This window comes from Carlito syrichta, unplaced genomic scaffold (assembly GCF_000164805.1).
Source record: "Carlito syrichta isolate Samal-C Ts95f unplaced genomic scaffold, Tarsius_syrichta-2.0.1 Scaffold304129, whole genome shotgun sequence".
Taxonomy (NCBI): Eukaryota; Metazoa; Chordata; class Mammalia; order Primates; family Tarsiidae; genus Carlito; species Carlito syrichta.
This window is the reverse complement of record NW_007248225.1, coordinates 20,326-47,361: the sequence shown is the minus strand read 5'-3', so window position 1 is coordinate 47,361 and position 27,036 is coordinate 20,326. Positions and strand designations below refer to the sequence as shown.

General features: G+C 35.7%; 1 protein-coding gene across 1 annotated transcript in view; it reads left to right on the top strand.

Annotated features, from left to right (window-relative positions):
• Window positions 1-19,182, top strand: part of LOC103261872 (epithelial chloride channel protein-like) — a 22,969-nt gene extending 3,787 nt beyond the window's left edge. The window contains exons 5-14 of the mRNA XM_008059466.1: window positions 1,074-1,251; window positions 5,575-5,802; window positions 6,906-7,130; window positions 9,219-9,396; window positions 11,191-11,291; window positions 11,661-11,885; window positions 12,475-12,745; window positions 13,477-13,644; window positions 14,680-14,913; window positions 18,842-19,182. Coding sequence (XP_008057657.1) covers window positions 1,074-1,251; window positions 5,575-5,802; window positions 6,906-7,130; window positions 9,219-9,396; window positions 11,191-11,291; window positions 11,661-11,885; window positions 12,475-12,745; window positions 13,477-13,644; window positions 14,680-14,913; window positions 18,842-19,182 — 2,149 coding nt within the window. The remainder of the gene's footprint in view (window positions 1-1,073; window positions 1,252-5,574; window positions 5,803-6,905; window positions 7,131-9,218; window positions 9,397-11,190; window positions 11,292-11,660; window positions 11,886-12,474; window positions 12,746-13,476; window positions 13,645-14,679; window positions 14,914-18,841) is intronic.
• Window positions 19,183-27,036: the final 7,854 nt, after the last annotated feature.

The following is a 27,036-nucleotide window of genomic DNA, read 5'->3' as shown; positions in this document are numbered from 1 at the left end:
TACAGGCATGCGCTACCGTGCCCGGCTGATTTTTTTTTGATTTATTGTAGAGATGAGGTCTTGCTGCCCAGGCGGGTCTCGAACCCGCGGGCTCAGGCAATTCACTCACCTCAGCCTCCCAAAGGCACGGGATTACAGGCTGAGCCACCGAGCCCGGCTCACATATTACATTTTTGAAAAATTAATGAAAATGAATGGATTTCCTTATTATCAGTCATAAAAAGAGATATATTAGTAAAAACAAGTATCTAAGACAACATTTATTGAGTTCCTACTGTGCCAGACACTTTAAGACAGTGAAGTTTCATCATATGTAAGTTTCACTTTCAGGCCTACTCTAGAACTAACCTTCTTGGAAGATATGACTCACCATCTCCGTAAATCCCTGCAATACAAACAAATGTATTAAAGCAGATTAATATTAGAAAGTTGAATATTAACACAGAATGGGAATAAATCCTGCATTTAAACAGAAACTCTTTAGAATCCTTTACTCATACTTTGCTCCCCATTCCCTGTCAGGGATATGACAATTACAATTTTCTTTATCATAAAGACCAAATAAATGGTTTGAATGCACAAGCATTTCCACACATGGTTTATTTTTGTTCCTTCCATGAGTCTAGCAAAGTGATTCCCAAAATGTAAATTGCAAAATGCTATTAACACAAAACTATGTGCCCTACATCTGCAAATTCAAAAGGATTTCACGTACAAGGTTGACTCTCCCAGCTACACTAAGAAGCAATTCCTATCTCTTAACTCATTTAATCTTCACAGCAACCCTGTGAGTTAGGAATTCTCATCTTTAGCGCAAAGTCACATGAATAATAGATTTATTGATCATAATAGTGAATAATGAATGTTTAATAAATATTAACTAACAACATTGTTCTTGTTGAAATAGATGGTAAGTAGAAGTAGAGCATTGTGCTTACTTCTGTGAAAATGTAATGTTTTGTACATGATCGATGGCACTTCAATTGTCACCAAAGGAAAGATTTTAGAAGGTTGCTCTTTCTTCATGATTTTCCTAGTCTTCATATATGTGTAACCTAATTCTCTCATCACAGATGTTCCAGTCATATTTCTGGTAAGGAGTTGGTCCATGATTGCAAGGGGGATAGCTGTATAAATAGGCCATGCAGACGTGACTCCAAGACGGGGCTGTATGAAGCAAGATGTAGTTTTATCCCAGAAAAATCCCAGACTGCAAGGGAATCCATAATGTATATGCAACATTTCGAATCTGTAAGTACTTTCTATTTCCAGTCTCAAAAAGGAACTCTTAGAAAAACATGAATTAGGGAAGCTGGGTTTTCTACCATAAAATTATGGTTACTAATAGAAAGGAAGGAAATTGCTCGGGCAATTAATTATGGGTCATTTTCTCTAGCCTGTGTCAGGGTATATCTGGAAATTATCCCATCCTTTCTTATTAACCTGTACCTTTTATTTAGATACAGCACAGTGTCCTTCTTATTCGAGTAACACAATAAATCCTTAGAACATACCTTTCCTCATTGACTTCTGTGGACTTGTGTATAGAGCTACAAATTTCCTTTTAATTCTTTTTCTAAGTGTCAGTTATCCTACTTTTCTAAAATAATTTATAAGGTAGCTTTAGAAAGGATTGGTATTTTGGATTTTTCACTATCTTCACCAACCTAATGCAAAGTGATATTGTAGAAACACGTAGGGCTCTGTCCCTACAGAACAGACTTAAGGAAAAAATTTCAGAAGTACCAATGTGTCTAACCAATTAAATAACAATGCGATAAAGTTCAAAGATAATGTTTGACCTGAAATATCTGGTTTAAATATATAAAGCTCAGTGCATGAGAACAGGTACCGTAGAGTCAGAGAAACTTGATATTGAAACCCAGCCTGTCATTTTCAAGTTGAGTCACTGTGGCCAAACTGCTAAATTTGAGATTTAGTTCTCTCATCTTTTAAATAAGAATGATAAAACCTACTTCATACTGTCACTAGTGTTAGGTTTACAAGAGCTAATATAAAGTATTACCACAGTGTTTAGCACAAGGTGAACACAAAATAAACTTTAAATTTTTAATTTTTAAAATTAGTAAAGTATTTGGAAAATTGCCAGTTGTCTTTTTCCCTGTATAAGCCCAAGCTTATTTAATGCACACATATTATAGTTACCTAATTAAAGTTTTTAAACATGTAAACAAAAAATTATACAATACAGAACATAGGAAAGTTACCAAAAACAAATCCAAATAGAGTTCCTAAATAGTAAGACTAAATAGTAAGACTATAATAAATAGTAAGCTTCTAAATAGTAAGACTAACTTACTTCAAGAAGCAAAATTTACATATACCAAATCACTACCAAAAAAGATTTCTACAGGCAGATGTTTCTAACAGCCTACTGTCTCTGATAAAATTTAAAATTATTTTGGGGCCTAAGGTAATAATGATAAAAGGCTCGTGTAAAGTATAGACTTGATATTTTTCTTCTAAAACTCCTAAACTAACCTAGGTTAGATAAGTAGAAATTGTTTTCCTGCCTAATAAAACTCCCTCCTGGAAAATATTTGACATGACCAGACTTGGTGGTTCAGCCTGTAATCCCAGCACTTTGGGAGGCCAAAGTGAGTGAACTGCCTGAGCCCACAGGTCTGAGACCAGCCTGGGCAACTTGGCAAGACCTCATCTCTACAATAAATCAAAAATTAGGCGGGCATAGTAGCATGTGCCTTTAGTTCCGGTTGCTTGGAAGGCTGAGGCGGAAGGATCGCCAGAGCCCAACAGGTCGATGCTAGGGTGGCCGTGAGTGTACCACTGCACTCCAGTCTGGGCGACAGAGAGAGACTCCAACTCAAAAAAAGAAAGTATTTGACACATGACTCAGAAAAATTCACTTTAACCTACTTAACCAAAGGCTAGCCAAATAATTCAACATCCAAATTGATATCAGATCATATGACACAAGAGTATAATTGGAAAATGGTTTGTACTGCTTGTTCCAAACCATAAATTCCAAAAGCATTTGACTATAGGAGACAACACATGCTGCCAACCTGGGACATAAATAATAATAAAAAGATTATGCAACTAAATTATGGAGGGCAACTAATTACATAAGACATGGCTCAGCGGTAAATACTGTACTTTAAATATATGTCTTGTCCAGAATAACACTTACTTCTACTGATCATAACACAAATTAAATATATCACATAGTGTCAGTGTCCAGGGCACAAGCTCAGATCTAGAAGAGAGATGATCTGAAACACCGAATATGATTTCCTTCCTTAAGTTTCACTACTCCTACTTCACACCCAGCACTGTGTTAGGAGCAGGAAACAGAAATAATTAAAGATAATTGTTCTTGGGGAACTCAGTTTAGAGATAAAGGTAGTGATACAGGAAATACATTTATAATACAAAGTAGGAAGAGATACAGAGATATGAACCAAATGCAAGGAGGGCAGTAACTTTTGCTAACTGGAAGTCAGAAAACAGTTTCTGAAGAGATGAGTTTTGAGCTGGGATTTGAAAAAAATGAGTATGAATTTTCCAAAGCAGGAAGAGATAGAATTCCTATACAGTGAAACAGATTTACAAAAGCAAAAAGTAGACTGAACACAGAGGCTCACTTCCGTAATCCCAGCACTTTGGGAGGTTGAGGCAGGAGGATCACTTAAAGGCAGGAGTTCGAAACCAAGTGGGAAACCAAGTGAAACATCTCTTTTTCTCTTTCTTTCTTTCTTTTTTTTTTTGGAGTTGGAGTCTTACTCTGTCCCCTAGGCTGGAGTGCAGTTCACAGTCACTACAGCCTCAACCTGCTGGGCTCAGGTGATCCTTCCACCTCAGCCTTCCATGTAGCTGGAACTTCAGGTGTGTGCCACCACGTCCTGCTAATTTTTTTTATTTATTGTAGAGATGAAGTCTCACCAAGTTTTCCAGGCTGGTCTCGAACCTGTGGGCTCAAACAGTCCTCTAGCCTCTGCTTCCCAAAGTGCTGGGATTACAGGCCTGACTAAATGCCAGGCCAACCTCATCTCTTAAAAAATGGTGAAGGAGGAGGAGGAGGAAGAGGAGGGAGGGAGGGAGTAGAGAGGAGGGAGTGAAAAAGGAAAGAGTAGAATAAGGCAGGGATGTCGTGCATGACTGTACAAGTTCAACACTGCCTAAATTATTCGCATCAGAGTCTTTGAAGATTTTAACATTTACTAGAAAAATTTTCAGGCAGAGAGGGGTCAATGGTGCCTTTTTCTAATTTGCACAAAATTACCATTTGGGTTAGCAAAGACCCTAAGAAAGTTTCTGGTATATTCTAGAAATAGAAAGAAAGTTAGTGTGGCAGAAGCAAAGAAAACAGGTGAGCAAGAGGCAGGAATGGGGTTGAAATAAGAAATGAGGACTACAAAACTAAGGTGTTTGGGTTTTATCCTCTCAGATTTAGGCTAGTGATCTGATTGACTTAATTCTTTCAAGAAGGTAATACTACTAATTGTGAAGGTTAGGAGAGGGAGTGAGGTGTTAGTGGAGGCAAGGAAGCCAGCTGGAAATGATGGCAACAGGCAGGTAAGAGACCCAAATAAAGGTAGTGGCAGCAGTAGGGAAAAGAGAGACCAGCCATTTCACATCCGCAAGACTTGGTCATGAATTACCGCTTTGATTGCAAACTATATTTTTCTTTCCTCCAATAATAATTCCATTTGTGAGATGTAAGTCCGAGCTATATCAGAAACAAAACAAACTCCTAAAACTTAGATGAAAAGATACTCAAATTTAATAATTTTGTTTTTCTAAATCTGAACTTACATCTAGACACTACTAAACGTATTTCTTATAAGCTGCAGCTTACTGCAAGATAAATTCCGTCTGAATACTGCCCTAGTTTATATAAACATTTTTCAAAAATGCTACATTTTCAACCCTTGAAGAATACTCACAAGTCCTATTGTGATGAAATATTCATAGAGAGAATGTTTGGATACAATTTATCACTTGCCACTAAGAGAAAAATAATTACATTTCCTCATTTTCTCCCCTACACTTTCATTACTTTTTCAGGAGTGTCATTTTATTTATGTCAAAATCCTCCAGAGTCAATAACAATCCAGGTTGTAGAATATCTGTCCTCAAGTTTTTTGATCAACTATGAAGATGTGGAACACGCCTAGACAATTAACGATGGCCATTTTCTCTATTCCAATTTTAGAGCACAGCTAGAAATTAACCAGAAACCCTGTCCTCTTTTCCTTAACCTAATTCAAGACTTGAGCTCTTCAAGAGTCTGAAGGGAAAGTAAGAAATTAACTTAACAGTCATGCCAGCTGCCACCATCCCCCAATGACATGCTCCATCTATACCTAAAAGAATCCCCAAAAATCCTTTACCAGTACATATTGCTAGCTTTATGCCCCATTCAGGTATGCAAAATGCATGTCAGAATGTTCAGGTATGAAGGAATTTTTAAGAGTCAGGAGATAAAATCTGTAGAGGATATGTATGGCAGCTAGTTACATATTCAAAAGGAAAGTAATGCCTTCACAAGTCATGGTAATCTTGTCTTTTAATTGACTTTTTTTTTCCCAGGTGACTGAATTTTGTACTGCAGAAACACACAATAAAGAAGCCCCAAACCTACACAACAAAATGTGTGATCGCAAAAGCACATGGGATGTAATTATGGGCTCTGATGATTTTCGGAATGTATCTCCCATGACAGGAAGGAATCCACCACCTCATCCTACATTTTCATTGCTCAGGTCCAAACCACGAGTCGTGTGTTTGGTACTTGATAAATCTGGAAGCATGGCTTCAGTAAGACAATTTTTTGCTAACTCCCTTAAATTAAGTAGTTAAGTTAATAGAAATGTCATTTAATCTTAAGGCTTAATTCTGGCAAACTAACATATATGTGTTCTCATAAATTTCAGTACGATTATTTTATGTAGATAAGTACTAGAAGATAATATGCTAAAACAAAAATGTTAGTATATAAAGGTTATTGGATAATGAATAATTTTTATTTCTTAATTTTAATTCTAAGTAACAAGAAAAATTATAACTGAACAAACAGAAAAAAAATCATAAATCTGCCACTGAACATATATCATTTCAGCCTTTTTTTTGCTAATGTATTTGTTTTTCCTCCTTGAAAATGTGATTATATTTTATAGAATGCTTTATAATCTGATTTTTTAACTTAATATACCTTAAACACTCCTCATGGAAAATATAACTCCATTACATAATTTTTAATGGTTGTATCACATGTACATATCATAATTCAGTCAAACAATCTCCTATTATTGGGCATTTTGGACATTTTCAACTTATTATTAAAATATGTTGAAGGGAACATCTTTGTATGCATTTTGAAAATTATTTCGTTAGGATAAATTCCTGAATATAAAACTGTTGAGTAAAAAGATTCAGATTTTTAAGGCTTTCCTGAGTATAACTGATTTTTTAACATTTTCTTTAATTTTTAAAAACAAAATGAAGGAGTTAAATTTTAAAATACGTCAATCAAGCCAGGCTCGGTGCCTCAGCCTGTAATCCCGCGCTTTGGGTGGCTAAGGTGAGTGAATTGCCTGAGCCTGCGGGTTCGAGACCCACCTGGGCAACTTGGCAAGACCTCATCTCTACAATAAATCAAAAATTAGCCGGGCGTGGTAGCGCTACTTGGAAGGCTGAGGCGGAAGGATTGCTGGAGCCCAGCAGGCCGAGGCTACAGTGGCCGGGAGCGGCCACTGCACTCCAGTCTGGGTGACAGAGTGAGACTCCAACTCAAAAATAAAATAAAATAAAATACATCAATCAAGTATCATCATGATCTATGGTCCATGAATGACTTTGTCTTTCACTAATTTGTCAAGATTTGTAGTCTTGGAAGTTGTTCAAACATCTTTTTCTTACAGGAAGACCGTCTCTTTCGAATGAATCAAGCAGCAGAACTATACTTGATTCAAATTATTGAAAAGGGATCTTTGGTTGGGATGGTCACATTTGATAGTTATGCTCAAATCCAAAATAATCTAATAAAAATCACTAATGATACCTCTTACCAAGATATCACTGCAAACCTGCCTCAAGCAGCAAATGGTGGAACTTCAATTTGCAGTGGACTCAAAGCAGGATTTCAGGTAAAACTTTTTAAAATTTGAAAATATCATTTGCCATTTACTATTGCTTTTACTTTTCTCCAATTACCTTTGAACAGGGGTCATGAGTTCATGGGTTCTTCAAGTAATAATATTGTGACCTGATCAGGGTAAATCATTCCCTTCTTTATGGCAAGAAAAAAAAATAGCCTCTCCTACTATGTATTGTTCACAACTAGAGCCTCTCTGAGTAGGCATCCAACTGATACGCTTCTGAGGCACTAAGTTGCATTGGGGAGTGGTTAAGTAAAGTGGGGAAAATCCAGTGTTCACACAATTTTCGTGATTTTTGGAGGAGCTCTCCATTTCTCTACCACTCCTGCAGTCTGAATTTCAATGAGCAGAAAATAATGCCACAAGGAGATTGTGGAGGAGGAAAATTAGTAACAAATCTATACTGATGGATTTTTTAAAAGTCCCAGTTCGAGTTAAATTGACATTTAAAAATAACAAAGATGAAGATATCCCCTCAAGCAATATAGTACCAGACCCTACGAACATAAGTGAAGTTTAAGGAAATCAAAATTGTGAGTTCAACAAATTGGGAGCACCTTTTGAGCACTATACCCAACTGCCTCGTTTCCATTCAAATTCCTTACAACCTCAGTCAGCCTCCATTTAAGCCTATTTCTTGTCATGAGTTGTCACGAAAATAGAAGACTATTTCCTTCACTGATCCTCTCCTTGCTGTAACATAGAGATTGTTACTCTTATCGAGGTCATTGACTAATACCATCTCTTAACTTTCCTCATGGTGTATATTTGTCATAAAGTATATTGGTTTAAGATGGCAGGCTCTGGATATAGAGAAACTTGGGATCCTGGCTCTAACATTTCTTAACTAAATGAACTTAGATAAGTAACTCAACTGAGAAAACCTGTTTCTTCAACTGAAGTAATGTGGGTTATAAGAGTACCCTTCTCATTTAATTGGGGGAATTATGTGAAATATATAAATGCTTAAGAAAGGTTTACTATTATGATAATAATTATCATAATTCTAATTCCATATGTCTATTCACTTCTAAAATATAGTTTATGAAATATCTAAGTTTAAAAAATGTAATAGATTTTTAAGATTTCAATTAAAATGAATAAATTATTTTAAGGAATTTTCCAAATAAAAAGCATACATAATTATAAAGACTAGAAGAATTCAAGAGAAAAGGTGGCTATAAGTATGACGGAAAAGTAAATTCAGTAAAGATGCTTTTCTTCTGCACAACTGAATATTTTCAGGCAAAAGAGTTACATGTATATAATACTTATATGCATGCATATACATATATATGTATATATATACACACATATACATATACTAATATAGTTTTGAGAAAAGCACTAACTATTCTATTTAGCAAATAGCAGAGCTGGAATTTACTCTCAAGTTATCTAACACCAAATTCTTAGTCAATACTCTTGGTAGAAGTAAAAAAAGAGGCCAGGTGCAATGGCTCAAGCACTCTAGCCTGGGTGACGGAGTGAGATTCCAACTCAAAAAAACAAAAAGAAGAAAAAGATGAAAAGAAAAGTATTTGTAATAATTTATAAAATTATGAACTTTCTTCTTCACGGCAGTCCAAGCTCTTGTTTTTTGCTTTTTTCCTTGAAACCCTGGGATTCTACAGCAGTGATCAAATAAAATGCAGTTAAAAAAGCACATGTCCCACCATTTAACCTGCACACTCACCTTTGGGCATGACTTTGCAAATGCTATCTAGTCTGCAGTCTTCCAGAATTGTCTAAGTCACTTGCCTCCACCTTAAGTATTCTCTTGGGATAATAATAACAACAGTAGCTTATATACACTGAGTACTTACTGCGTGCCAGGCATTGTTCTCAGTGCTTTATTTTTCCTCTCTTGGGTACTGAGAGTATATTTGAGAGGATTAGAAGAAGGGTTAACACTCTAGTTTTCAAAATCTACAAGACTGGCTTCCCCTGAAATGTCAATGAGAAAAGTTTCCTTTTGCTTACTCTGATGCAAGACTAAAGAACAGGACTGTTCTTATTTTAAACATATTAAAATATGACATTCTGTAAGTAACAACCTGGCTTTTTCACTATCAGGTAATTTCCCAGAGTAACCAGCATACTTCTGGTTCTGAAATCATATTGCTAACAGATGGGGAAGATAACACAATAAGTTCATGCTTTGAGGAGGTAAAACAAAGTGGTGCAATCATCCACACCATTGCTCTGGGACCTTCTGCTGACAAAGAACTGGAGACCCTGTCAAATATGACAGGTAAGCCTTTGGAATACAACTTGGATAGAAAATACATTTCTAGTCTCTCCCATTCCAGGGACTCTTTCTCTATAAAGTTGTTCAAAAATTTCCTATTCTGAAAATTAGTCTTTGGCTCTTCCTGTCCTTCAGACTAAGTTCATTTTCCTCTCCTCCACTTCTTCATATAACAGTTTCTTCTAATATCATTCAATGTTTGCCGTCTTCATTTATTTCTACCCACTTTCTGCCAATACTACTGAACAGAAATCTCTCCGCGGTTACTCTGTGCGAGTCCAAAATGATTGCGCAATTCCAAAATACCGCTCAATTGCATACTAGAGATTTTAACATCCGTTTTTTTTTTTTTTTTGTGGATGAGGAAATGAAATCCTAGAGCAAACAAATAATTTACCAAAAGCCATAGAGTGCTGATGATCAGTTCAGAGCTCTATCATCTCACCCTGTAACCACTTCACCAAATCTTGCTAAATCTTAGTTTGAAATATTTCTGTATTTCCCCTTCAGTCCTATTACCACTACTATCATAATCCAGCCCTCACAATTGCCTTCCTGGGCTTCTTCAGTAACCCTCTAGCTGGTCTTTCTGCCATTTTTTTCTTTTTTTGAGTCGGAGTCTCACTCCATCGCCTAGACTGGAGTGCAGTGGCGGGCAAACGGCCACCCCAATGTCAACCTGTTGGGCTCAGGCAATCCTTTTGCCTTAGCCTTCCAAGTAGCCAGAACTACAGGTACGCTACCACACCCGGATAATTTTTTAATTTATTGTAGAGATGAGGTCTTGCCAAGTTGCTCAGGCTGGTCTCAAACCGTGGGCTCAGGCAATCCCATCACCTTAGCCACCCAAAGTACTGGGATTACAGGCTTGAGCCACCGCGCCCAGCCCTTTTTGCCATTTATTAGTTCAATTATTATGTATTGATTGTTGTATTTGTGGCAGTCTCTTGTATTAATTCTTGTCCGCGCTTCTAATTCCTTATATGCAAGTTATCGCTGTCATCATTAATTTCTATGGTACTTATTTCCTGCACTTAATTTTTACTTCATTCTCAACTATCATTCTCTAATTGTTTTGGTATATCTTAGACCCAACTAGAAAATAAGCAGCTGGTTCAGTGCAATCTGAAATTTTATTTTTGTAACACTATTTAGTGCTTAGAACTGCTTCACCCATGTGGCAGGCCCTTACCTTTGATGATTGATTGATTTAAAAAACACACACACACACACACACACACACACACACACACACACACAAACACAATTAGAACCTGTTTTTTAAAGTTTGCTTCATTCTTTTTTTTTTCCTGAGTTGGAGTCTCACTCTGTCACCCAGACTGGAGTGCAGTGGCCACTTCCGGACACCGCAGCCTCGACCTGCTGGGCTCCGGCGATCCTTCCACCTCAGCCTTCCAAGTAGTTGGAACTACAGGCGTGCACTACCACACCCAGCTAATTTTTTTTTTTGATTTATTGTAGAGATGAGGTCTCGCCAAGTTGCCCAGGCAGGTCTCGAACCCGCAGCCTCAGGCAATTCACTCACCTCAGCCTCCCAAGGCGCGGGATTACAGGCTGAGCCACCGAGCCCAGCATCATTCTTATCTTACTTATTTTGAGCAAGGTTTCAGCTATTGTTGTAGGATTACATACTGGGCACTAATATAGTAAAAGTTCATAAAATTCTGGGAAGTTCATCTTTTGTAAGTTTAAAAAGAAATGTTAAAATCGATTTTAAAGTATATTGATGAGAATACAATAACAAATATGGTATTTCCATTTATAATTCTGTTTCAGGAGGATATCGTTTTTATGCCCATAAAGACATCAGTGGTCTTATTGATGCTTTCAGTAGAATTTCATCTAGCAGTGGCAATATCTCTCAACAGGCACTTCAGGTCAGTATATCAAAAAATTACTTGCTTTCTCACTGTTGTAATAAATTTCTATTATCCTAATTACTAAATCCTCTTTCTCTAAAAAATAACTCTTTTTCCTGAAAATATGTCAGATGTGCAGAAGAAAAACAAAACTTTACTGAATTTTCTTTTCCATGTAACTTCCAGCCACCTTTTCTCTTGAATGCTTCTCTTCTTTATAATTAGGCACGCTTTTTATAGGAACATTTCTCAAAATAATTCTTAGTTGTTTTAACTGAAATTTTTTTAAAAATGAAAATGACTCCGAACTGACTAAACTTGGAAATTCTATTAACTATAATAACAAATGGGTTTTATGTGTTTTTGCTGCTTTTATTTACCAAACAGTTGGAAAGTAAAGCATTGAATATTCCAGGGAAGAAATGGATAAATGGTACAGTGCCTGTGGATAGTACAATTGGAAATGATACTTTCTTTGTCATCACATGGACTGTACAAAGGCCAGAAATTCTTCTTCAAGATCCAAAAGGAAAAAAATATCATACCTCAGATTTCAAAGAAGACACACTAAATATTCGGTCTGCCCGTCTTCAAATACCAGGTATTGCAGAGGTAGGTCATTATCTCCAAGCTTTCTTAATCAGTTTCAATTTAAAAAGAAGAAAACAGCATCTTTTACACTGCCAATCTTAAAACAACAGATCATCTGTAATAAAAAAATCAAATAATGAAGGATTCATATCCATACTATTTATTTGTTTATAAAACTGGATACTAAGCTGGGCTCGGTGGCTCAGCCTGCAATCCCGCGCCTTTGGGAGGCTGAGTTGAGGGGCCTGCCTGAGCCGCGCGGGTTTGAGACCCACCTGGGCAGCGAGACCTCATCTCTACAATAAATCAAAAAATCAGCTAGGTGTGGTAGCACATGCCTGTAATTCCGGCTACTCGGAAGGCTGAGGTGGAAGGATCGCTGGAGCCCAGCAGGCGAGGCTGCGGTGGCCGGGAGGGGCCACTGCACTCCAGTCTGGGCGACAGAGTGAGAGACTCCAACTCAAAAAATAAATAAATAAATAAATAAATAAATTGGATATTAAAAATAATAGTTACTACTCTGCTTTAATTTCTAAGTAATTTTATATTTCAATCATGGAGTAGGAAAATATTACCAAAGCGCTCAAGTAGGTTTTTTGTTTTCTCTCAGACAGGCACTTGGACTTACAGCCTTCAAAATACGCATGCCAACCCTCAGTTGCTGACAGTGACAATGACCACTCGAGCAAGAAGCCCTACCACTCTCCCCGTAATTGCAACTGCTCACATGAGTCAAAACACAGCTCACTATCCTAGCCCGATGATTGTTTATGCACGAGTCAGTCAAGGGTTTTTACCAGTTCTGGGAATCAATGTAATAGCCACTATTGAAACCGAAGATGGACATCAAGTAATGTTGGAGCTCTTGGACAACGGTGCCGGTAAGAAGAATCCGCACTGACATTCACTATACTTAAAATCCTCCTACAGTTCTATGACCCAGAAGTCAATATTTCCTGTGTTTGCAAGTGAACCATATTTTAAGAAAAATTAAATTAAGTTTTACTGTTTTTAACTTCTTAATTATCCTGACAAATCATAGACATAAGCAATTTACCTTTTTTTAAATCAAAAATTAGCCTGGTGTGGTAGCACCTGTCTATAGTTCCAGCTACTTGGAAGGGTGAGGCGGTAGGATCACCGGAGCCCAGGAGGTCATCGCTGGGGTGGCCATGAGCGTGCCACTGCACTCCAGCCTGGACGATGGAGTAAGACTCCAACTCAAAAAAAAAAATTTATGAACAATATTACATTTCCCATGGAACTTAAGAATACAATTTGTGTCTATTTTCAGTAACGTCATGTTTCATATATGCTTTCTCCAGCTCAGTTGTGTTTTCCTTATTTGATAAGCTTCCTTTATGAAATAATAATACCAACAGCTAATATTAATTGAATGCCTACCATGAATTAGACTTTTTCAAAACCACAGAGTTAACAAGTGGCCAAGCCAACCAAGCTTTCTACCAAAACAGTCTAATTCCAGGGTCCATGTACTTAAAACACTGTGCTATACTATCTCCCAAATGGCTGACATCATCAGTGCTCATAAATAGTTGCAATTGCCATTTTTACTTTATTGGATGACTAATTATTTCATTTCAATATCAAGGTGCTGACACTGTCAAGAATGATGGTATCTACTCAAGGTATTTTACAGATTACCGTGGGAATGGTAGATACAGCTTAAAAGTGCATGCCCAAGCAAGAAAAAACACAGCTAGACTAAGTTTAAGACGGCAGCAAAAAGCTCTGTATTTACCAGGCTATGTTGAAAATGGTAAGTAGCATTAAAACAGAAATGTGTCTCTTGCAAACTGCCTATGGTAAACATGGAAAATATAATATACAGAGGAAAACTCAATTATATAATGTTGTAAATCACCTGAATGTTTCAAAAACATGGTCATATCAGTGGCCCTAACATAGGGCTATATTTTCCATATGTTTTTCTCACACCTCCTTCAGTTCATTTCGTCCACATTGAAAAAATATTACTGAATACCTACTATGTTGCAAGCACTGTGCTAGATGCTGGAGCTACAAAGATAAATAAAACGTAATCCTGGTCCTAAAAGTATTTACAGTCAAATAGTAGAGACAGATAGTTTTAACATAGCACAGTGTCTCCTCATCAATGTTTAAATAATATCAAGCCAGGCTCAGTGGCTCAGCCTGTAATCCCAGCACTTTGGGAGGCCTAGGTGAATGGATTGCCTGAGCCTGCGGGTTCAAGACCCACCTGGGCAACTTGGAAAGACCTCATCTCTACAATAAATAAAAAATTAGCCGGGTGTGGTAGCACACGTCTATAGTTCCAGCTCCTTGGAAGACTGAAGCGGAAAGATCTCCAGAGGCCAGGTTGCAGTGGCCGGGAGCGTGCCACTGCACTCCAGTCTGGACGACAGAGTGAGACTCCAACTCAAAAAAATAAAATAAAATAAAAATAATATCAATAAAACAAGCTTTTCTTTTTTTTTTTTTTTTTTACCAAAACCTGTTACTTTTTCAGTGTCTTTTGTCAATCAATATTAACCCTCCACAGTTGTAAGATCAGCTTAGAAAATAGAGAATAGATATGGCAATATGAAAAATTACAGAATTGACCATTACTTTGTTAAACTCTGCTGTCTTCATGTGACTCTTGGAGCTATGGCCACCTTGTTTCCTAGCCTTGGCCCCCTCCCCTACTTGAGGGAAGTGAATCTCCTCTCTCTCTCTCTCTTTCTCTCTCTCTAATTTACTTTCTAAATAAACCTTTCTTGAAAACTTTAAAAAGAAAAGTTACAGAATTCTTTTTTTTTTTTTTTGGTAGGTACAATTATCCTGAACCCTCCCAAACCTGAAGTCAACGTGGCAGTAGCTAAAGTAGAAGACTTCAGCAGACTGACCTCTGGAGGTTCGTTTACCGTATCAGGAGCGCCTCCTGGTGGTAATCATACTCACGTGTTCCCACCTGGTAGAATTACAGACCTTGAGGCAGCGTTTAAAGGAGAGTATATTCAACTTTCATGGACTGCCCCTGGCAAGGTCCTTGACAAAGGAAGAGGTAAATGTGATGTCACGTTTTAAAGGATACTAAAAGAAATCCCATTGGCTTTCATTTGCTAAGAATTTCCTAATGTCCCACTGGCGAATTGTCTACTACAGGCCATTATTCAATTATTTTCAGTTGTGAAAACTGAAGCTTCAAGAGGTAACTGAAATGGCCCAAATTATTTCTATATTTAGTAACTCTAGAATTCTAACCCAGTCTTGTCAGCTTCTAATGTACGAAACTGCTTCTCATAATTTGAAGCATCCTAGACATTACTTTGAGGAGATTGAGCTAACAGCTTTCTGTTGCATTCTTTTCTCCCTAGCAAAGGAAAAAAAATAAGTATTTCTGTACATACACAGTTTCTTTCATTTATTAACCTTTTGAGTCTTTACACTATCAGGATTTCTAAGAAATAATCCCTACTCTCAACAGTCGGTTGAGCACAGAAGACACGTAAGTGGACAGATAGCAGTGTAATAAACTGTTGTAAACCCAGAATGACATGGCAGCCCCTAGGTAGACCACAAACTCTTAGTGGGCCACAAAACCCTAGTTGGGGAGTAAGAGCACAAGATACTCGTACATCTTCAAAGGCTTTCCAGGGGAGATTATTCCTGACCTGAGTCTTGAGGAATGAGAGTAGTTAGCCAAGTTAGGTGAAGGTGTCCCACAAAAAGAGATGCCCATGGGAAGAAAAACTTACTCATTTGAAAGATTTGTTCAGAGTCTGAATTAAGTTCAAGATCAAAATATCTCATTCATTCAAGCTTCCTAATAATATTCCAGAAAGTTTAAATCACTTCTATCTTTGTTTTTAATTAAACCAAATTCAATCAGTAACATGATCAAGGTCAAGAAAGCAAAATTTCACAATGGAATATTTGAATTAAAATAGGGGATGGATAGATAGACAGATAGATAGATAGAGCCATCTAAATGGAGGACAGGGTTTTATGAAGAAGAATTATAGAATGGATTGATAAAGCGTATATGTGGAGAAACTAAATGTTAAACTGAGAACGTGAATTTTTTTCAAAAGACACTTAAAGTTATTCACCATACACTTGAAATACTTTCACATTTTCATGAAAAAAATAAAAATAGAAACTTTACTTTAAAAAAGGATATCGGATGTTTTATTTTTTATCATCCTTTGAAATGTGAGAATATATTGTTATATCAATGACTCTGATAGATTTATGTCTTAGAGACAAGGTCTGACTTTGTTGCCCAGGCTAGTCTCAAACTCCTGGCCTCAAGACATCCTCCTGTCTTCGCCTCTTAAAGGGATGGGATTATAGGCATGAGCCACCCATGTTTGACTGACTCTGGTAGATTTCTTTTTTTTTTTCTTTTAAAAAAATTTTTTATTATAAAGATGTGGGGTACAATTCAGGGTTAGGTATACAAACATTGATCATGCAGGTATCTTTGTTGATGAGGTATGCCACTCCCTCCCCTAGTAGTTTCCCTTAACTGCCAATCCCTCCGCCCCACAGTTTCCCATTACTGCCAATTGCTTTCTTATAGTATTATAATTGTTCAAGGACCTCTTATGAGTGAGAACATATGGAACTCTCTTCTTTGTTTCTGTGATACATCACTAAGTATGATCGACTCCAAATCCATCCAGGTTGCCGCAAAGTCCATATATTTGTCCTTCTTTATGGCTGCATAATATTCCATTGTGTATATGTACCACATTTTGTTATCCAATCCAGCTTCGATGGACAACATGGTTGGTTCCATGTTTTTGCTATTGTGAATAGAGCTGCAACAAACATACGTGTGCAGGTATCTTCTTTGTAGAATAATTTGAGTTTCTCTGGGTATACTCCCAATAGGAGAATTGCTGGGCCATATGGAAAGTCAATTTCTAGTTCTTTCAGAAATCGCCAGACTATTTTCCAGAGAGGTTGTATAAGTTTGCATTCCCACCAGTCATTTAGAAGTGTTTCTTTTTCTCCACATTCTCACCAGCATCTGTTGTTTGTTTTATTAATGATGGCCATTCTTACAGGAGTTAGGTGGTATCTCAGTGTGGTTTTGATTTGCATTTTTTCTGATGATGAGTGAGGCTGAGCACTTTTTCATGTGTCTGTTGGCTGCCTGTATATATCTTCTTTTGAGACATGTCTATTCATGTCTTTTGACCACTTTTTAAAGGGGCTGTTTGTTTTTTTCCCTTTGTTTTTTCCCTTTGTTTGAGTACCTTGTAGTTCATAGATATTAGGCCTTTGTCAGATATACAGTTGGCAAATATTTTTTCCCATTCTGTGGGCTGTCTTCCTGTTCTCTTAATGGTTTCTTTTGCTTTGCAGAAGCTCGTTAATTTGATGAGGTCCCACTTATCTATTATCTTATTTCTTAAGGTACTGGCCTTTAGGGTTCTGAATAGGAATTGGTTGTCAGTTCCAATTTTCATAAGGGTGTCTCCTGCATTTTCTAAGGTTCTTATAGTTTGAGGTTTTACATCTGGGTCTTTGATCCATTTAGAGTTAATTTTTGTGTATGGTGATAGGTAGGGGTCCTGTTTCAATCTTCTGCATGTGGTCAGCCACTTTTCCCAGCACCATTTACCAAATAGGTTCTCCTCTCCCCAGTGGTTGTTGTTGGAGACTTTGTCAAAGATGAGTTGGTTGAGGAATTGAGGCTTTGCTTCTGGAATCTCTATCCTGTTCCATTGGTCTATATGCCTGCTCTTGTACCAATACCAGGCTGTTTTGATTACTGTAGCCTTATAGTAGAGTTTGAAGTCTAGAAGTGTGATACCTCCTGCTTTGTTTCTCTTGCTAAGGATTGTTTTGGCTATTTGTGGTTGTTTATGTTTCTATATGAATTTCTGTATTATCATTTCCGTGTCTGAGAAGAATAATGTTGGTAACTTAATGTGTATTGCTGTAGTAGTTTTCTAAAAGCAGTATAGAATGAAACATTTATGTCATCCTCCTACTTCCCTTTTTTGATAAAATAATAAGTTATAATAGCTAATATTTCAAACATGTATTAACAGTTATTAAATTATACTAACACATCTCATGCAAGTCATATATAATTCTCACCATAAGAATAGCAGGCACTCAATAAATAGTTGTTGAATGAATTATATGATTTATTCCCCATTTTACAGATTAAAAACTAGTGATAAGGAAGTTTAAATACTATTTTCTTTATTACACAGCTAGAAAGTAGCAGTATTAGGGTGTGGGTAAAGGTCTGCCCAAGCCCTAAGCACATGTAATTAGTACACACTCCAGTGTCTGCCTCCTTCGGCTCTTTTTCTTATCCCTGTTTCCTACTCTGTCTTCTTTATACTTTCCTGTCTTATTATTCCCTTTTTCAACTTGATGAGAAATAACACAGATGTGGAGACTCAATGTCACTATACTAAAACACTATTATGTTCCTTGATCTAAATTAAAAAGCAGACTTAGTAGTGGTACATGCCTATAATGCCAACTACTTAGGAGGCTGAGTGGAAAAATTCCTTGAGCCCAGGGGTTTGAGGCTGCAGCAAGCCATGTTCATACCACTGATCTCCAGTCTGGGCAACAGAACAAAATTCGGTTTTTTTTAAGTTGATTTGGAAGCCCGATCGCCACCAGTATACGATGTGTTCATGTAGCAAACATATGCTTGTATTCCCTAAATCTAAAATTTTACATTTTAAATGTAAAAAAAATCAAGATTTTTATTTTTTAGTACTATATGATTTTGAATTAAATTTTTCTGGGACAACTCAACTTTAAAAAAAAAAAAAAACTGTTCACATATTTACCCTTAAAATAAAGAAGATGAAATAACCAGACAAAAACTAATGGAATTTTCATAACTAAAATATTGTGTGACTTTCTGATATACATTCCTAATGTAAGGCAGTGTGGTGACCATAGTACTTTTAATATATATGAAGTATCTATGAATATTTGTTTTTCAGTTGACAGCTACATTATAAGAATAAGTGAGTGCTTCCTGGACCTCCAAGAAGATTTTGATCATGCCGCTTTAGTAAATACTTCTGGTCTGATACCTAAGGAGGCTGGGTCAACAGAACATTTTGAATTTAAACCAGAACTTTCTAAAATAAAAAATGGCACCAACTTCTATATCGCGATTCAAACCATGCATGATGCCAACCTCACATCAAAGGTTTCTAACATTGCACAAGCAACCAAGTTCATTACTTCAAATGGACCCAGCATCCCTGATCTGGGTACCAATATTTCTTCAATCAGTTTGGCAATGTTTGGATTAACTGTAATTTTATCCATATTTTAAACTAGAAATTGTATAAGAACTAAAGTCTGTTATACATACTTTCACATCAACATTTTCTTAGGATTTAATTTACTGTGCTCGTTTTCTATTATAAAACTCATTGTAATGTAAAAGTGAATGTGCATAAGTTATAAGTTTCCTAATTATTGAGTTAATGAATACTAATTGAGTTGCTAAGTGTAAATCAAAATAAATATAATGTTTCCTGTCTTTTAGCAATCCATTCATTAATTTTTAATATAAAACAATGTATATTTGTACTTGTAAGCTTTTTAAAAAACATTTTCAGAGTGTGAGCTACGCATTCATTTGTTACATTGACAACATCAAAATGTATCCAAACCATTTGAAAAATATGTATGGGGCACCCCCTTTGGGTCCTCTCCCACTGTGGGAGCTTTTCTGTCCTCTCCATAAAGCCTGCTTTTAAAAAAAAAAAAAAAAAGTATACATAGTAGCAAATAACTTAATAGATTGATTTGTATACCATTCTTCATTATGAATGAATACTTCATGTTTATATAAACTATAATCAAAAAGAACTACAGAGATAATTTTCCATTGAAGAATATCTGAAGTAGTGAGGAGGTCAAATTTGTTTTTTTATCAGTGATTAAAAGTGATATGTCAAAGTTTTAGCCCTAGGCATGAAATGACCAGCAAGAATGCTTTTTTGTGCAAATTATGGACCATCACAATAAAGTTCTATTTCTATTCTGTGATCATCATTAGGTCCTAAGAATATTACTAAGATATTCGATTAGAGTAGGGTTTTTTTTTTTCCTGCTGTATCCTCAGCTTCTAGAATGGCAGTTGACACATAGTAGATATTCAATAAATATGCATTAAATAAGTTAATGAATACTTTTATACCCGCAATAGAAATCCAAATTTGACCCCACTGCATCAAAACATAACCATAAGATATCAAGTACATATGGTAATGTAAGGATTTGATATAATGAAAACTAACCCACTTAATAACATTGATATAAACCAACACATAAAGTTTCAAAAAATAACTGTATCATCTCAAAAGAATTTATAAGCTATTTATTAAAATATAAATTAAGCCATTAACATAGCAATGGTATAATTTTTCTGAGACAGGAAAGAAAAAGAGCAAGAAAGACATTGAATTTTTTGTGTACAGGCAAGAAAATTTTTAAAACTCTTTGAATGTCTGAAAGGAGGTAGTTGTACAATGTATCTATAAGAGTCAAGAAAAAAATCCTAAAATATTTGCAAATCAAATCCAGAAAAACAGTAATGTATTATGACAAAGTTGAATCTGTTCCAGAAATCCAAGTATGATTTAATATTTAAAAATCACATTAACAGATTACACAGAAAATTTATGTGATCATCTCAATACATTCAGAAAAGTGTATTACAATTCAGCCACCATTCTTCATTCAAAAAAAACCCTTGAAAACTATTAACCTATTTTAACCTTAATGTCAAACCCTGATTATTTAAAAAAAAAAAAAAGGCACTGAATTCTCAAGTAGAGATGAGAAATTAGACATTGAAGGGTGAGGATTCTAAATTTCTAGAAAAATAAATCACTTAAATGTCTATAAATTTAAAAAATTATTGATTATGAAAAGTTCAAAGAGAGGAGATACAGTTAATTTGTTTTCATATACATATGGTCATTATACTGAATGATCTATAGAACTTTAGCAGTCACTGAGAAAATTAAGATTCCTATGCAAAGAAAAAAGGAATAGGGCTGGGTGGCTCACACCTGTAATCCCAGCACTTTGGGAGGCTGAGGCAAGAGGATTGTCTGAGCCAAGGAATTCATGACTAGCCTGGGCAACATGGCAAGACTTCGTGTCTATTAAAAAAAAAAAAAAAAGACAGTGATCTGTCACAGAAACAAAGAACTGAGTACCACATGTTCTCACTCATAAGTGGACCCTGAACATTTATCATAATACTACATAAAAGGGGTTGGCAATAGTGGGTCATTGCCAGTGGAGGAAGGGGACACATAACACTAATAAGAGTACCCAATCCTACACCAGGTTCAGTGAGGACCACTGGGAGGCCCAAACTTCACCTGTACGATGACCACTTATGTACCTAACCCTGAATTGTACCCCACATCTTTAAAATAAAAAATAAAATAATTTTTTTAATTATAGAAAAAAAGAGAAAAGGAATAGAAGATATAATAATTGGTAAGAAAGATACACACTGTACTTATTTGCAGGTGACACAGGAAATCAAGAAACAAAGTAATAAGAGTTCTGAAAAACTACCAGACACAAGATCAACTTATAAAAAAATCAAAAGTACTGGTCTAACATGTATAGAGCTTAGAAGTTATCATTCCCATCCTCACAACAAGCAAAAAAGCTAAACTGAAAATCAACAATTCTTATATCCATCAGAAAATTGAAATCACACTGTAACCTGCTACAGAAATATTGGAGAGACAGAGAATCACAGCTTACCAGGAACAGAACCCTGCCCATGAAACCAATACCAGAAGGAACACTTAAACTGTAAATGATAGCTAGCCTTCCAGAGGTTCAGTACAAATGAACCTGAGTATTAAAAGCCCTCAGAGGTCTTAGAGGGACCTCCACATTTTTGTGAATTTTTCTTCCAAGAACCCCACCAAGTTATGGGTGAAAATGAGAGAAAAATTCCTTCCGACATTCAACAGGGTAAGAGGAAAAAAATAACCATTTTGACATATATCCAGAGCATTCTGTTCTTAACAAAAGCCTATTCTCAAAGGAAACTATTTTAACATAACCTGAGTAACCTAAGATGTAAGCAGAAACATAGAAATCCTGAGAAATAATCAAAATGAAATACTAAAAATAAAAAATACTGTAACTGAAATGAAGAATGCTTTTGATGGACTCATCAGTAGAATGGACACAATCAAGAAAAGAATCCATAAGCTTGAAGATATGTCAATAGAAACTTCCAAAACCGAAAAAAAGAGAAAAGACCAAAATGAAAAGATGAAGTAGATTATTCAAAAACTACAGGATGATTACATACAATGGGAGTAATTAGAAATAAAAAGGAACAAAATGAATATTTAAAGTAATAATAGCTGAGGATTTTCCTAAATTAATGATAGACATCAAAACACATGTCCACAAAACTCAAAGAACACTATGCACAATAAATACCAAAAAATCAACACATAGGTATATTTTTATTCAAATTAGAAAATAAAAATAAATACAAAGTCTTGGGGAAAACAAACAAAAATTTAAAAACAACTTACCTTCAGAGAAACAATGATAAGAATTACATCAGACTTCTCTTCAGAAAGCATGCAGGCAAGGAGAGAGTGAAGTAGACATCAAAAGTGTTGAAAGAAAAATGACCAACCTAGAATTCTGTACCTCGCAAAATTATTCTTCAAAAGTGAAAGAAAAATAAAGATTTTTCTCAGACAAACATCAAGGGAATTTGTCACCCATATAGCTGCCTTACAAAAAAATGGTAAATGAAATTTTGTGGTATCCCTCTTCAAGATGCCCTCCATTGATTCTTGCCTCCTAGTATACATGCCATTGTGTGGTTCCGCCTCTTAGTCCACAGGTATTCACATCAAAAAGAACTTCCCTTAAAGAACTGTACCCAACAAAACTCATCTGCCCCCTAGACCTAATTTGGGTGAAATTCTGGAGCTGAAGCTAATGCTGTAATGGGGTGAGACTTTGAGGAGCCTTGTCAGGAAGATGAGAGGCTTTTGCATGAGGGAGGGACATTAATTATTGGCAGCTAGAGGCTGGACTGGGGTAGTCAGGCTCCAATACGGCCTCCAATGATGCCTGCCCTCTTGCTCAATCCCCTCCCACCCTGTGGAGAGCTGACTAGCGCACTCAATAGAATACTGCAAGAATGTTGAAGTGTGATTTCCGATGCAGGGTCATAAATGACACTGCAGTCTCCACCTTGCTGTCTCTTGGGTCACTTGCTTTAGTGGACGTCAGCCTCCATGTTGTGAGGATACTCAAGCAGCTTTATCAAAAGGTTTATATGGCAAGGAGTTGATACCACCAATGCCAGTATCAACTTGCTAGCCATGTGAGTGAACCAACGTGGAGAAGGATTGTCTAGCTTTGCCATCAGAAGATTGTGGCCCCAAGTGACATCATCAATTCAAACTAAGACCCCAAGTCAGAACCACCTAGGTAAGTCACTCCCAAATTCCCAAATCACAGAAGCTGAGAGATCATGTTTATTTTTGTTTTAAGCCACTAAGTTACAGGGTAATGAGTTAGGCAGAAATAGATAACTAATTCAGATTTCAGTAAAACTTTCAAGAGATATAACAATCATATTATCCAAATTATATGAGATGGAGAGTCATGAAAAACTAACTCAATTTTTAAAAAGATGAGTAAATAAAGGAATTTCTTTCCCAGATGCTAATACAATCCAGAAAGCTATAGTAAGAAATACAATATGTGATTGCAGATAAGCAAAGACACAATGAACAGAATAAAAAACTCAGAAATAAAAACGGGTGTCTAATAAAGGTAGTTCTTTAAATCAATAGAGAAAAGACAGACTAATTTTCAGATAGCATTAGGAAGAATAACTCTACATATAAAAGAATAAAGTAGTATTCTTTAGATCCCACCATATACACAGGTAAATTCCATTTGGAGTAAAGTCTTCAATTAAAGAGGCAAATTGTAGAAGCTAATAAAAGAAAGGAAAATATCTGGGTGAGCTTAGAGTTGGAAGAACTTCTTAAGAAGAATCTAACAGCACAAATATTGGGGGGCATGGGCTTAATTACATTAAAATTAAGACTTTCTGATCAAAAAGGATACCACAGACAAAATTAATAACATATCAGAGAAGATATTTGCAATATTTAAAGCTACTAAGGGATTGATATAAAGCAGATATAAGGAACACCTGCAAATTAACAAGAAAAAGGCAGGAAACCTTAACTGAAAAATAGGTAAAGAATATAAGTAGGCAAATCATTTGAAGGGAAGTCCAATGGCAAATAAACATAGAAGTCAAAGAAATGCACTAGTAATCAGAGACATGCCAATTGCAATGACATTGAGATATGCTTTAACATCCATCAGATGGATAAAAAGTAAAAGTCAAATAACTCAAATTGTAAATAAGAAAGTGAAGAAGATCTCATCTTCTCCTGTCAAACATATAATTGAAGAAACATTATACAAAATAATCTGGTGGTACTTGAATTCAAATGTGCACACTTGCCATGTTCCAACAATTGCATACCTAGGTATAAGTGTCAGAGAAACCAGCACACAGATCAAAAGCTAACTATGCATGAGGATATTTATCACAGTGTTATTTTGCAGTTATAGAAAGTTGAAAACAACTTTAGGTGTCAATTTCTGGGGAAATAGATAAGTAATGCCATAGGTACATAGTCTGAAATACCATTCTACAGATAGAAACAATATAGTAGGTGCATATAAAAGCAACTAAATAGATCTTAAAAATATAGTGTTGAGAAAAAAAAAGTAGGAAACAAACATCTATAAGACAACATTTACATAAATGAACACAGAGACACACACAAAAAAACCCCATTTTATTTGATTAGACTATATAACAAACACCTTCAAGTAAAAGCCTTTGGGGTAAGAGAAATGGAATAGAGTTATGGATAGTAAAAAAAAAAAATAAGACCGGTGATGATAGTGTATCAAAATTGAGAATTATCAATTCAATTCTATACCTAAATTTCAAATCAAGCAATAATAATAATAATAGTAATGAAACCCTATCCATGCAATTTACCATATTAACAGATTAAGGAGAAAAATCATGAGTATGTCACAGATGCAGAAAATACATTTTGATATATTCAACTACCTATTCATTTCATGATTTTAAAACAGAAAAACTTGGCAAACTGAGATTTGAAAAGAATCTTATCATGTTAACCAGACAATTCTATACTAAGCATCAAAATGTATACGAAACATTAGAGGCATCCCTATTAAAGTCAGGAATGCACCAAGATGCCTGCTAGCATTGCCAATGCCAAAAACAAGATAATGAATAAGAAGTATGCATATTATACAGTGACAAAAATTTTCATTATTTTAAAACCATAATAAAATTCATAGAAAATCTTAAGAGATAGAACCAAACCTATATGAATACTAGAATTCAATGTATGATATTTAGTAGTGTTCCTATTTATTGGCAAATTAATTAGAAATCATACTTTTAAAATTTCCATTCACAATAGGAACAAAACTGCAAAGCTATCTAACAAAGAACTTAACCAAAAATGCAGAAAAGCTTTATGGAGGAAAAATGGTATTATAAGATAATACTGAAGAACATTTTTAGAAATCTGAATAAGAGGTGAAAGTACCACATTCATGCATTAAGATATTCAATATTTTTAAAGTTTTATTTTTTGAATTCTGACTACATATAAATATGATAGCTTAATCAAAAAAATTTGAAATAACACAAGGTTTGTGACAAAGAGGTAGCAGGTATTTTCAAACTCAATAAAAAAGGAGAGGAAAAAATGGGCAAAGCACACAGTCCATTTTACACAGAAGGAAAATTTAAAAATCAGTCACCTTAGGAAAAGAGTCTCAATCTTGAAGGTAACTAGAAATGAAGAATTTTTTTAAGCCAAGTAGATAGATACTATTTCCATCCAGTAATAAAAATCTATCAAGTTTTGGTGAAAATGGGAGAATATAGAGACTTTCTCATGGAGGCAAAATGGTTGAATTTTGTAAAATAAAAAATATGGGAAGGATCACAAATTAGCAGCTTAACAAGTCACCTAAGGAAGCTGGAAGAGCAAGACCACCAAAACCCTAATTTCAGTAGAAGAATCTAGATCACCAAAAAAAGAGCCCAAATCCAGGACATAGAAGACAAAAAGATAATACAAAAAAATCAATGAAACAAAAAGCTGGTTCTTCCAAGGATAAACAAGATCAATGGTCCCCTAGCTAGACTGACCAAGAAAAAGAGAGAAAAAGCCCAAATAAACATAATCAGAAACACAAAAGATTAAGTCACAACCGACCCTGAAGAAATACAAAAGATCATTAGAGACTACTATGTACACTTGTATGGAAACAAACTTGAAAACCTTAAGGAAATGGAGGACTTTCTGACACCACACAACCTGCCTAGGTTGAAACAAGAAGAAATTGAGACCCTAAATAGACCAATAACAATCAAGGAAATTGACTACGTAATAAGAAAACTACCTACAAAAAAAACCCCTGGACCAGATGGCTTTCCAGCAGAATTCTACAAGACATTTAATGAGGAGCTGATTCCAATCCTACTGAAGGTATTCCAGGCAATTGAGAAAGATGGAACTCTCCCCAAATCATTTTACGAAGCTAACATCACATTGATACCAAGCCAGCTAAAGACCTAACAAAGAAAGAGAACTACAGGCCAATATCTTTGATGAACATAGATGTTAAAATTCTCAACAAGATCCTAGCGAACCAGATTCAACAACACATCTTAAAAATCATCCATCATGACCAAGTAGGCTTCATCCCTGGGATGCAAGGCTGGCTCAACATTTGTAAAACCATAAATGTAATTAAATACATCAACAGATGTCAAAAAAAACCACATGATTATATCATTAGATCCAGAAAAAGCTTTTGATAAAATCCAGCACTCCTTCTTGATAAAAACCCTCGAACATCTAGGCATACGTGGAACATACCTCAAAATAGTAAAAGCCATCTACGAGAAACCCACAGCCAGCATACTCCTAAATGGACAAAAATTGGAACCATTTCCCCTGAAAACTGGAACAAGACAAGGATGCCCACTCTCACCCCTCCTGTTCAATATAGTATGGAAGTC